Consider the following 13677-nt stretch of genomic DNA (forward strand, 5'->3'; position numbering starts at 1 on the left):
CCTGTATTCTGGGATTTCATAAACTGTGAATACTTGATTTTTCTATCATGTAATTTCTGAGGTAGCCGTACTCTTACACTGTGACCCCACTGCTTGTTTTAATATGGATGGTCATTGTGCACCACCTTCTGAGACCCTGTTTTGTCTCATACCAATCATAAACTGAAGGTGATATGCATTAATGGGTGTATGCAATGATAGCACTGTTAGCTGTACATTTTAGTTAAAACTAACTTCTTTTCATACTTTCAGAAATGCTTAGCATTCAACCCAGCCAAGAGAATATCTGCATATGTTGCCCTCTCTCACCCATATTTCCATGATCTGGAGAAATTCAAGGAGAATCTGGACTGTCACGTGTCATCCAGCCAAAACTCCAGTGAGGTGAATGCATCATAAGTGCTGACTGAAGATGAACCATAAATGAACAAGACATGTAGCTGACAAGGCCACTGTCCCTTCAAACCACGTAGCTGTCCTAGTGAGATCATTATTTGGAGGTTTTATGCACTTATCTTTTATTTTGGGATTGTGATGTGCTTATCCATGGAAATGAATCTAGTTTACTTTTATCAGATCAATGCAAGGGCCAGGGCTTTGACCTGCTCCTGTTGCAGCTTTATGTTTGTTTTGTTTTTGTTTTGTTTATCTACCTGGGAAAACTCCAGACGAAGAGAAGCTGCTGACCGGTTTTGCTGCCATTTTATCCTTCTAATATTGAATGCTGCCAGTGTTTGATGATCGAGTCACTGCCAAAATATGATGCAATCTCTCTCTCTCTCTAGCTGCTGAAGCATGATTTGGTACTTTATTATTATTATTCTGTGACATTTAAAGGATGGCATTGAAATACCAGATCTCTGCAGCCTACAGTTAACTGATACATGTGCTAACACATCCAGCTACTGTTCATTCATAACATAAATGCAGGTGCTTCCCCACTTGAAAACTTGGATGAATTAATTTATCATTTTGTTGCTCTATAAAAATTTTAACAGTGATGATGATGATCATAATAAACGTCTCAGCTTTTAGGTTTTTTCATACACAAACTAGTTATTACCTAGCTGTGTGTGCATGTTTCAAAGAACTGTCCTGTTACTGTTTCAATTCCCAAATGGTCTTTCTGTGTGTTTAAATGCAGACACATTCTAGTCCATCGTCTAACCCATTATTCCCTTCTGGAAACAGCTGCAAGCATATTTTCTTCATCTCATTCCAAATAATTTTCTGATATCCAGCTCAAAGACATGAGCAGAGCCAATGAAAATCAATACAGATTTTCACCTTCAACCTGTTCTCATTGTTGGCCAAAAGCAAAAACAGAAAAAATATTTGTGGTTCAGAAGCAGAGAATCCTATACCTGTAATAAGCACGGAGAAGTATTTGTGCTGCATTGTACTCTATACTGTGCTGCCTTACCTGCAACACCCCCCAATGCATCACAGGTGCATAACATTAATGCTCAAAATCCCTCATATGTTGCTTACTAAGCAGGCTTGTATTCTGTGCAGAAATGCATGACTTTCTCTCCTAAACCACCATGTGGGGATACCAGCACATGCCTCTCCACTAAGGTTAATGTGCCGTTTTTGAATGTCAAAAGAACCAAGCAATTTAATTGTCTTTATAGCACAGTTATTTTAAATATTACCTGAAATTTTTATATTTAGTATTTTTACCTTAACTAAAATATATTTTCAGTATTTTGAAAAGAAACTTTTATTTTTTTAATACTGTACTGGGAAAAAAGAAATATTTTAAATCCATCAAAGCTGTTCCCTAGCATGACTTCAGTGCATTTACCTGAACATGACTTGGGGGAAAATGTTGGTCCAATGAGTACAACTGATGTTAAGTGAGGCAGCCAGCTTTGCTTACTCCTGTGACAGTCCCTTAGGCTTCTCTCTTCCTCATCTCTATTTCATCTTGTCTAGGTGGTGAGCCAGCATTAAATCCTCATCCATGGCATGCTTGGCAGAAGCAGGTCCTTAGCAGTGAGTTGGGCAATATAACTGTTCCAGTTGTGACAGGGGAACTTGTAGCCATTCTACAGGCAGGTCTCTCGCTCCTGTGGTGAACTTCACTGTTAACTCCATTTCAGGTATCTGCACTGTCTGGGTCATGTCCACTGCTAGGATAGTAAGTGGATCTTATCTGTGTCCTGCATAAGCTTTTTGTTACTGTTAGACATTTAAGTTTGTGATATATGGTTAAATTAGGTCTGCTTTAAACAAGCCAGAATTTAAAAGGACCACTTGCATGCTTGCATGCAGTGTCCTGTGCTTTTCTTTAAGCCAGAATGAGCCTATGCAAAACTTAACCAGCATGAACAGGCAAGTTGCAAATTAGGCCTGGCAAGAGCAGGCACAAAGCATCTGCACACAGAGATATCACAGATCCGTAATACCAGAATTTTGGAAGCTCTGTGAGCAGGAAGCTGAAGGCCATGGAGCTGTCACAGCAGCAAACCTAATCCTGGCTTTGCCTTTGTGATTCTCTTTGTTCCTACACCCAGGGAACTGCAGATCCACTGCACTGGTGTTGTCCCAACCCTATTCCTTGTATGGGTTAGTGGACCCAAGTGTGAATAATTTTTAACATTCACAGAGAAGGATGGGCCAGAGTGAAATTTATTGGTAAAAATTTTTAAACACTAAGTAGAACAACAAACAGAGCCAAAAGTCAGGATACTCTTCCAACAGTAGCAATTAGAAAAGTTTTTTAGGGAGTTTCGCACTTTCAAACACATTCCACATTTTACCTAGCGTGGAGCTGTCTATCATATGTACCTTATCAGGGCATTCAGCTGGTGTGGCTTCCCAGCAACTGCTCAGGGAACTGTCCCAGAGCTCTCCACCAACTAATATAGGGTGAAAATGTAGAGGAGGAGATGATATTTTCTAAATCAGGCTTAAAACTCTCAGATAGAAATGTGCATCTGTTCCATGTCAGAATCTGTTCTATTAAGCTTAGCAAAGCTAAAGAATAGAGAATATGGTTGCTGAATGTAGATACATTATTAGGGTAAAAACAGTAAAGGAGGGGAGAGAATAAGCCAAAGGTTAGTGTTGGCCCAAAAACTAATGAGAATGTGGAAATCATCAAGAATTGAACTACTGGAGCTGTATTTCCCAATCATAGTATCAAAGAGCTAAGCAAGCAGCAGAGAAAAATAGGGGCTGGCTTATGGAGTCAGAAGCAGAGCCCTCTGCAACATGGTGCTGTATGTTGTCTAATATAGTAGGATCAGGTTATAAATGAGAGTATTCAGGAGAACAGTTTGCAAAGGGCTGCATTAATGGTCACATTCTGGAACATCTTCTCAGTGGAAATGGCAGGAACAAAACCAAGAAATCTAAGAATCTTGGCACGGTTAGAGAAAATATTTCTCTAATGGGGTCCTTGTGGTAGCAAGGGCCTGCATTTAAAGGACCAACAATTTTTCAAATTACCTCCTTTTCCAGATCTCATGAGGAAGAAATTCCATTTGACATGCCATAGGCTTAATCATATTCCAGTCTTCCCTGCCAAACCATGTGGGGCTTCACCTACACTAGTAAACTGAGAAAGCTTGTTCTCTGGCTGGGCAAAGCACTGTCATTGGCTAATACCATGCCAGGAATCATATTTATAATTAGACAGCACAGACAGCTGTGGGACTGTGCTCAAACCCATGCCCTTGCTCTTCTTATATTACTGGTATAGCTCTAATATTTTAGTACCTTTACTCATTACTGCCGTACATGTAGGATGTAGGACTTGTGTAAGTGAAAAAGAAAGTGCTGTGATGAAAATTCTTTGTACAACTCTAAAGAAGACTTCAGAGTGCAATTCTTCTTAGTGATATCTAAGCCTGTATGTGTTCTCTTCTACAGGAGTGGTTCAACAGCAGCTAAAAAATGCTGAATAACAAAAGATATATTAAGTACAGCTCCTAGAACACCCACAGCCAGGCACTGTACTCTTCTTAGCAAAGAACAGAGTGTTCTAAGTAATGAAGGGAGAAATTTCTATCTCCCACCAACCTTTTTTTTTTTTTTAACCACTACTACATAATTCTGCAGAAAAAGCAGACCCAATAGCCAAGGAAAAAAGTCACCACAGCCAGCTAGTGAAGTGCTAATTGCTGAACCATAGCAATCCATCTGGTGCAGCCCTTTCCTTTTCCCCTGTCCATGCTCACAGCAGCCTTCCCCTTCATCTCCCTCAGCTCCCTTATGTAAACAGGTTTCAGTGATGCTCACAGGTGCTATTTCCAGCAAGATTCTTTCAAATTTACTAGCTACACAGTGTCAATGTCCCCTCCATTCCTATTACTAATGTTGCTTCTTTTAGTCCCACAGCCTAAACCAGCGGTGAGACAAGAACTGTGCACACCTCCTTGCTTAGCCTTAGTTTTGTGTACCCCTGTGTTGCCATCTGTGTGGCTAGTAAAATTCTAAAAATAGGATTTGTGCATCTTTCTGTGTAGGCTGTGCCTACACTCTAAGTTTCTTTCAGCCTATTAGTTCACAATGATCAATAATAGAGCATCTTTTCCTGTTGCTTCTGTCCTAAAACACACCAAAAAATTATTGGTTTTCATTGTTGTGTTTGCAAAAAAAAAAAAGAAATTTAGGGCTATATTCCTTTTGATGAAAGGAATCATTAAATTGCAGCATTTGACCATCATCTGCATAGGGGAGGGTTTCCAGCATGGTAACTCTTATTTGTTTTTATACTCAGTGGTTATTCTGGTGAATAAGAAGAAAATATTGTGCCTTGCTGCTTTTCACAGGCTTGCTCACTGTCTTTGAGAAGCATTTTTTATTGTACAAATAATTCTTTCTGCTGTTAGGTATTAGACCAACTTTAATATGGACAACAAAGAGAAAACATGCTGTTTTGGTCTCTTAGCCAGCAAACTCGGAGCACTTACCTGACTCACAACTGAAAACACATCAGTTGTCAAATACATACATGAATCAGAAACCACACAGTTTGGTGTAAAAGGCCACATTAATTAATTATGTTCCATGTATAAGACACATTTGAATAATGAGGAAGTTTATTCTAAGAACTCTGTTTTGTAGAACCACTTGGCTAGTATTTTTCATATACAGTAGGTTTGGGAATAGATTGACTTTTATATACAATGTGAATTAGAAGTTACTAGGCTATTTGAGTGATTTTACTGTTTTATGCTTGAAGCTTGAATTGATTGCAAGCTTAGGAACCTAACATATTTATTTTATTGCTTCAAAACTGCTTCTGAATATCAAGATCTTCTGTGATGTAACAGAATTTCACACTTTTTTTAATGTGTAAATTATTTTCTTGAAACTAGTATGTTAGAAAAAGCATTTTTCCAAACTGCAGTAGTGGAAGGAAAATTTAAGAAATATATTTTTACTTTCACAGAGAGGTGAACTCTTCAATAACTGACTATCAATAAGCTATACTTTTACTTCCTTTTGATTCGTAAGCCTTGAGTATACAGGTTACTTTCAATGAAGAAAAAAGTCAGAAACAATCTCTAGAAAATTAAACGGGATTTTATATGTTTAAGCTTCCAAGTTTTATTTTCATATCCATTTTTTTGTGCAAGTACAGTTCAGATGTACAAAAACATGACTACAATTTTAACAGTCTAACAGGCTGTACGACTCAAATGGAGGTTTTATTTGTGAGCTGTTTTACTATCTATCTGCATCTTGCAAATTATTAGATAATGGCTGTAATATAATTCTGGTTTCTGGACTAGACTCTGTAACCATGAACTCTCAATAATTTGTGTAAAACAGAAGTTTTCTCATTGATTTTAATTAACTAGGACATTAAAAGAAGAAAGATGTAGACATACAAACTGACAAGTATACTTTTGCCAAGTGTTGATTCTTCCCTTTAGTTTGAAGTTTAGCAAGTATTGCATACTGATATGCAATATACATATACAATGTAAGAACCATAAAGACCACTTAAGAGTAGTGTGCACAAATAATATGAAAAGTGGCTCATTAGACTCTTGGAGAAACCAGCTGAAAATCATTACTTTAGCTGTAACACTCAAAATCTTGAAACTCGTATATTTTTCCATTAAAAAGTATTCCTGAAAAATTATGTGTATGTTTTTAATTCAGTGATAGGCACCCAAACAGAAATGAATCAAGTGGGAACTTGTTCTCAAAAGTGATTTTTCCAGGCTGAGTAGATACCATCAGTTCTTCATGTACTCACAAGAAACTAAAATTAACCAGCACCATTCTTAGATGAGCCTTTTGCTTTCTGGGCAGAAAACCCAAGGTCACTGTAAGTAAAGTTAGTGACTTAAAAGTCCTGTGGAAGCTTCTGTAATATTCCGTTTTCCAGCTTTCACTGAAAGACTGTGCAAAACAGAAAAGATAAATTGAAACTCCTTAACCATGTAGTCTTTCCCTTCACATTACATATTTTTTCTGTGTTGGGATATATTGATGGGTTTGATCCAGCCCATGTTAGACTTTTGCAAGGCCAGAGAAAGTAAAAAGAACTTCTGCTATAGTATTTGGATTGTTGATGATTGTAGTAGAGCAGATTTTTTGTTTCAAGAAAGGATGAGACTGCCTTCTTTGAAAAAGAAAAAAAAAAAGGCACCCACAAACAGCTGACACTTAGTAAGGATTAGAAAGGAGATTTTTAGGGAACTATGTGGAAAATATTGTCAGGGTGAGTGAAAAGGAGCATATTTTTGATGTGAGAGATGTAAATGCAAACAATGTGCATTAAATATGCATTGAAACTGATACTTTTTCACTGACTTTGCAAAGTTTATAGGGTTTTATGAAGAAAAGTATCCATGTATGAATTTATTCAAACTACCACTTAAATGTTCATTTGCACTAAAGCAACCTGTACTGTTTGAAAGGAGATGGGAAAACACATCATGTTAAACTTGTGATTTACTTTGGTGTCTACAAGGATGTGTTGCAAAGCTCTCAAGCTCACTGTCCATTTTTGAGCAAGCCAAATTCACATTCATACTGTTAGCTTTCTGCACCTTAAACCCATCCACATGCCTGAAAAAACCACATTTTCTACTGTTTACATGGATTCTTGCTTGCATGTTAAAGATAGACAGAGGACTGTCTCTGTCACTGAAGGGAAAATGAATTTTCACAGACTGACAGATTCCTTTGTACAATTACTCCTAAAGGGTTTGAAATCAATGTTTAACGATATGGAGCCCTTCATTTTATTTCATGTTTTACACATACATCATGTTATGCTAATTCTCATCTCTTTTAAAAAAAAGTAAAACCCCAGTTCTTTAATGTTGGGATCAATTTTGAGTAGCCAGATAAAGGAGGAAAATCGTGATGTGGTGGGAAGAGAAAAAGTGGGCAGAGAGTAGGAGAGCTGGCAAGTGAGTCTGACTACATGGAAAAGTTACATATAAACATAGGGGGAAGACTTTTTTCCAGTTGTTTTGTTTTCTCCTGTTATATAAGATGATAAAGCAAGACTCATGAACGGGATTTTGGTTCCAGATACTTAGGCCAACTCAAGTTGTGAGTTCCAGTGCTCTTCTTCATCATAGCAACAGCTCTATATTTTAAATTTTGCATAAGCTTGAGCTTTTTCTGGGTAGATATAAAAAAAAGCCTTATGAGACAGCTTGACAGCAGATGAAGCTGTCCAGAGAGACAGTGCCTGTAGTTCAGCTGCAGACATTGGAGAATGTACAGCTCTGCTGCAGGAGAGCCACTAACAGTGTCTATTAGTGTGCAGTGTTATGCATTAGAAGTTGACTCCTCCTGCAAATTGAAAATCGACAATTACCTGTCATTTATATCTGTATCTGCTGGTGCTTCCACTACCACCAAAGTGCCTGTGAGCTAAATTACTGCCTTGTCACTCTGCAGCTTCCAGTCTTGGCCAGCCAGTGATTCGTACTCTAGATTTTCCCTGCTTCTCATTAGGAACAGGGAAGTGGTACAGTAGAATATGGCAAAACATGTGCTACTTTCACACTTTTTGGTTCAAGTAAAGCAATAGCTAGAATATATTAAATTGAACATAATGTTCAGCTGATCAGCCAAAACAATTTTGAATTCAGAAGATCATTTACTAAGTACAGATGATCCCTGAATAGCTGTCTGTGATGCACATTTTTACAAGAGCACACAATAATTCCCTATTACACAGAAGGTGTAGATGGATACAAGTCTAGCTATGCCAGCCTCCTACCACTAAGCCCACTTCCTCTTGCCTTGTCCAAGATCACTATTCCCAGGAAGAGGATTCCTCCCAGCATGAGGTGGAGCAACTGTGAAACAGTCCCCATGCTGGTTAAATAAATGTTTTTCTAGCAAGACCAAAACCTGCCATGATTTCTTGCAGAGATTTTTATCTTTGAGTCCCTTTTAAGAAAGGTGGCTGTAACCATGGCTTGTACCTACAACAAAATGTACATCAGAAATTGGATGCTGGCAAGAAGTTTGTGGATGTGAGGCTGTAGAAGGTGGCTTATGTAAGCTTAAGGGGGATGTGCTTGTGTGAAAGTATTGGTTGCCATGCATATTTTGAACTGAAGTTACCTATCAGAACATGATAGAAGGATTGCAGCATCATGGGATTAGAGGCCTTTTTTCTTTAGATGTCTAGCAACCCTGTGGTATTCCAGCTTTGTTTTGTTCTGATTTATTTCACCTTCTCACTGCCATTGTCCTTTCTATTGTGTGTAGTAAGTTGAAAAGAAAAGCATTACCTTATAGTTCACCATCTCAAAAAGAGAGAAGGGCAGCACTGTCTGAAAATTTTGATCACTCTGTGGTGGTCAATATTAAGGGAATCATAAAATATACTGAGTTGGATCATTGAGTCCAACTCCAAGAATCACACCGTGTGCCTAAGAGTGTTGTCATCAACATCTCTGTCTGAACCAGGCTTGGTGCTGTGACCACTTCCCTGGGGAGCCTGTTCCAGTGCCCAGTCACCCTCTGGGTGAAGAACCTTTTCCTGATGTCCAACTTAAACCCTCCCTGACTCAGCTTCGAGTCGTGTCACTGGTCATGAGAGTGAAGTTGTCTCTGTTTAGTTCCAACAAACAGAATTCAACATCCACATCCACGGCATCTGCCTTCCATTAAGTGCTGTTAAAAACCTGTCATTCTCCACAGTGTTCAAAATCTCTTTGCCAGGAGATTGAACTCACTTCCTACAACCCGCTTGGAGTCACAGCAATGTGAGCAAAGTTTACATTGTGATGGTGCTTTTTGGTAAGAAGTGAGAGCCAGTTCCAGTTGACACATGGACTGAAAGAGTCTCAAGGACTCTAAGCCAGTCACCATTCATAGGTAAGGGCATTCATGTGCTAGGGCAAGAAACACATTTTAAAACACTTAAGATAGGGAAAATATAGAGGTGCCAATAGAATCTGTTTTCTGCACAATGCTGTATCATTTTGGCACTGAAACCAAGCCCACAGATAAACATTAATTTGTTCCTTGTAGCCTTTAATTTCCTTATATTTACAAGCATTCAGATTAATGTATTTATGGTCCATTTCATTCCAGTTCATTTAAGTGGTCTATATCTGCCCTTGAATCTCATGTGAATTTTATTGTTAATATAATATTTTGCTGCATTACTTTGAACAGCTTTAAAAGTATGTCTTTGAATGCTCTAGTTAAAGGAAAAATATATCCTCAAAATGCTGTTGTTACAAGTTGGAACTGTATACTTTGGAAATGATGTTTATATTATAACTCCCAAAGGCATCACAGGGTGCTTTCATCTGTATGTCTGTCTTCTGCTTTCTATGTTACAGTGTGTATTTGTACTTCCTCACTAGCTTGATACACTTCAGTCTGAAGGCCTAAGTCTGCAAAGACAGGAATACTGTACCTCATCTGAGCAGTCCCACAGAGTAGAGAGGGCTTACTCATGTGAGTATAGTTGCTCACAAAAAGTATTTGCAGAAAAAGGCTTTCCTTTAGTAACTGACTGTAATTGTGAGGACACATGGTTAATAACAGCACCAAGACACCAGTAAATGGGGTCTGTGTTTATTGAAAATGTGGACACATTTATCTTCAAGTTATTTGACATTAATCTAAATTATTGCTATTATAATGTAGTATAATATTTTGTATGAAAACACATTAGTCCTGTGAAAGGGTAGTTGCAAAAAAATGTGTTGAGTCTTGCTGCTTTATTGTTTATTTGCATTTAGTATACATTTTGGTTGTTGAAGTGAAGCTAGATTCTTAGAGAGGCAGGAAGATAGATCAGTCTGAAAAAATCATAAGCATCATACTGTGCATTGAGTTTTGCAACCAGAGTAGTATATGTGTTCAGATTTAGTATTTTTTATGCTTTAGAGCATTTTTGTTTGTTTTAATATGTAAAGGAATAACCAGATTACTCAGAAATGCTATTGTAGAGCTAATTTTACACATAGTGGGGGGATGTTGTCTGAAAAACTAAAATTAGAAAACATTACATAGGCTGCCTTTGGCTTTAGCTTGTTTGTGGATGGCCTGGCAGGTATCTGTTGATTCCAGATGCTTAAGCCAGAGGTCAAGTTTGTGCAGCATCTTGTAACTGAAGAAAGTTTTCTGCTGTGATTAAGTTGCCCATCTGGGCTTGAAGTAAGATTGCTACCTAAACAAAAGCATAAAGGCAGCAAATTTAGGTGGTGGTTTGTTTTGGGTTTTTTTTTGTGCGTGGACAATTGCATGAAATAGGGTTGGAATTCAAAGTATTTAAAATCATTTAGCATGATTTACTCTCATTGTAATTTCACTGACTACAGTTAAATTAAACGAAGAATTTGGCCTTGTAAGTCTGCAAATTTCAGTGTTGGGCAGCTCAGGTATATATAAAGATACTTAAGCTTAGTAAATCAGCAAGAATACTATGTAAGTTGTAATGTGTGATAAAAATCTGAACTCTAGTTACATTACTTCTCTAAAAATTTCTATCCATTGCTTTTTTTATAGAAAAGGTCAGAATTGCACTTCTTAGTGGCATTGGGATATGTGGAGAAAAGCAGGATGCTGGTACAGAAATGTATCAGAAATAAGATTCAGTTCTTATTGCTCCGTGTGTGCCTATCTTACACATGACAAATCCCACTGAAGTTAATTAACAGAAGTCATATAAAGTTAAGCCTGTTTGTAACTCTCACAAGATACTGGTTTAAGAATCTTCAAGATACGTTATGTTCTCAAAAGGCATTATTAAACTCGTGGTTTCAGGTTTACAGAATACTTTGAACAGTGACGACAGCTTCTGAGACACATCCGGAGTAACTTTATTAATTGATATTACACCAGACCAACATCTGTTAGCAAATCAAAATCTCTCTCAGTACCTTCATTTCTCAGTATAATTTCACAAAAAAACCAAAACAAATAAACCAAAATTAACAACACAACCAACAAAAACAAAAAACCCTCCCCCTCCAAAAAAAAAAAACCCGGCCTCTATGCTGTTAGGATTATTTTTTTCTCTCTTTTTTTCACCACTTTTGTCATAAAATATCATTTGCTCTGGAGTTGTCTAGGATTCCATAATTCAAGGAAAGCATGCAAAGCGGTTTGCAATACATTTCTTCATTCACCTTAGGGCATATATTCAGCTGGTGAAAATCAGCATAGTCCTGTTGACTAATAAGGCATTGTATCAGTCTATACCAGTGCAACAGTTAGCATGTCAGGTTTTAGTATTTCAGGTCACTTTACCTACATATGCAGTAGGATTCTGTTTTGCAAGATGGAAAATTACTTAACAGTGCAAACTGTACTACCTAGACTACCATTGATACCTATTCACAGGACATGATTTCACTGTATCATTTCATACTTGAAATTCATGATGTTCTTTTAATCAGGGTACAAACATGAAAAGGTGCGTGTGTTACTGTTTCTTTTAAAGGTGCATCATTTTGTTTTTTATTCTGTGTGCTTAATAGTTACTAGTCAGTGTTCTTTACATTCTTTGCATTCAGCATTAAAATCATCTATGTGTAAAATACAGTATCGCCTGCAGAGGTACAGAAAAATGTAACAGCAATTTCTTGAATTGTTACTCAAATGTACTGGTTTACCTTTTAGTCATCAATATGACATCAAGGGGCTGCAGCATGTGAACTGTGGTATGTAGAAGTCTTGCACCATTGCTGTACAGGAAATCTTGCAGACTCTCTCCTCTTCTTGCACAGCTGCTGATTACCATATACACATTGGGAAAAAGTATGTTTCTGCTGTACAGAATGGTTGGGAAGTAACAGACACTCTAGAGCTCCCTTTGCAAGCTTTCAAACAAAGCCCTTTGATCTAACTGCATGCCTGCTCTGTGTCCCAAATTTCACCCTATGGGGCTTTCTGCTTTAAGAACACCCTCAGCTGGGGCTACTTTACGTTGACTGCATTGAAGTTCATCGGAGCATGCACCTTACCGTATTAACATATTCTTTAGCTTTTACAGGTTTGTAAAGATGGTTGACTGCAAAACTAATGTGTCAATACAGCAGAATTAAATTAAGGCACACTGAAAGTTATCAATAATGTATTATATCAGAATTACAGTCCTTTGGAACTGAACGTTTTGCTGCTGGCAGTGCAAGAAAAGCAAAGTTGTGTATTTATTGTTGGGTGCTGAGGGTTCAGTATGAAAATCAATATAATAAAAATTTTCACAGTGTCTAGTTCTCTTTAGTTCCCAAATTACTGAAAAGTAAAAAGGCAAAAAATTAGTTTTGTATTTAAAACTGCTTCACCCTTCTAGTTATATTTTTCTTTTATCTAAAAGTGTAAAATGAATAAAAATGCAGTAAGTATTGTATATTAAATACAGAAAATTAGCAACATTGATTTCTAGTTTTTATGTTTCCAAGTGTATTTCTCAACACCCTGTGTATTCTAGAAAATCAACAAACACACACAACCAGACACAGAAACATAAGCATATGCACACCCTTTCCAGCATCTTACTGTGTATCAATTTTATAAAAAACTAGCCTCATTTATCCCAATTATTCATTCCTAGGTATTTTGTTTACCTACGATGAATTCCATTTTTAAAAATTAGATAATCTTAAGAGTTTACTTTTTGTTTCAAAGGCAAAATATTGCTGCAATTGCTGGGGATGCTGTGTGATTCACTGGTCTGTTTTTACTGAAATCTTTGTTTTGGTCTAGGCAAACTGTGCTTTAATTCAGCTATAATGGCTCTCAGTTGTCCATGAAATGCACTGTTTTTCCCAAATGTTACTTGATCCAACTGTGGTGCTAAATGTGCGTGGTATTTTTGTATTCTCTAAGATTCTGCTGTTTTCATCTTTTAAGGAGCTCAGTGCACTTTATTGATTGAATGTTTTTTCCTGATTGGTTATTGTAATGGTTTGGCACTGGCCAAATGCCAGGCACCCACAAAAGCCTTATCCTCTTCTTCTGCGACATTTAGGCAGAGGAGAGGGAAAAAATGGACAAAGGGCTCATGAGTTGAGATAAGCACTGGGAGAAAACACTACAAGGGCAAAACAGGTTCAAATTTAAAATTGTATGTTAAATTTATTATTAACAAAGTCAGAGGAGGATAGTGAGAAGTAAAATAAGCCTTTAAAACACCTTTTTTTCTCCCCTGCCGCTCCCTCCTTCCAACAGTGCAAGGATACAGGGCCTGGGGGTTTGGTCAGTTTGTCACCAGAG

General features: G+C 37.4%; 1 protein-coding gene across 2 annotated transcripts in view; it reads left to right on the forward strand.

Annotated features, from left to right (window-relative positions):
* CDK6 (cyclin dependent kinase 6) overlaps positions 1-12840 on the forward strand; it is a 134100-nt gene extending 121260 nt beyond the window's left edge. For both annotated transcript variants that reach the window (XM_056483231.1, XM_056483232.1), the window contains exon 8: positions 253-12840. In XM_056483231.1, the coding sequence (XP_056339206.1) occupies positions 253-399 (147 nt within the window). In that variant the 3' untranslated portion in view covers positions 400-12840. The remainder of the gene's footprint in view (positions 1-252) is intronic.
* Positions 12841-13677: the final 837 nt, after the last annotated feature.

The sequence above is a fragment of the Oenanthe melanoleuca genome, chromosome 2 (assembly GCF_029582105.1).
Source record: "Oenanthe melanoleuca isolate GR-GAL-2019-014 chromosome 2, OMel1.0, whole genome shotgun sequence".
Classification (NCBI taxonomy): Eukaryota; Metazoa; Chordata; class Aves; order Passeriformes; family Muscicapidae; genus Oenanthe; species Oenanthe melanoleuca.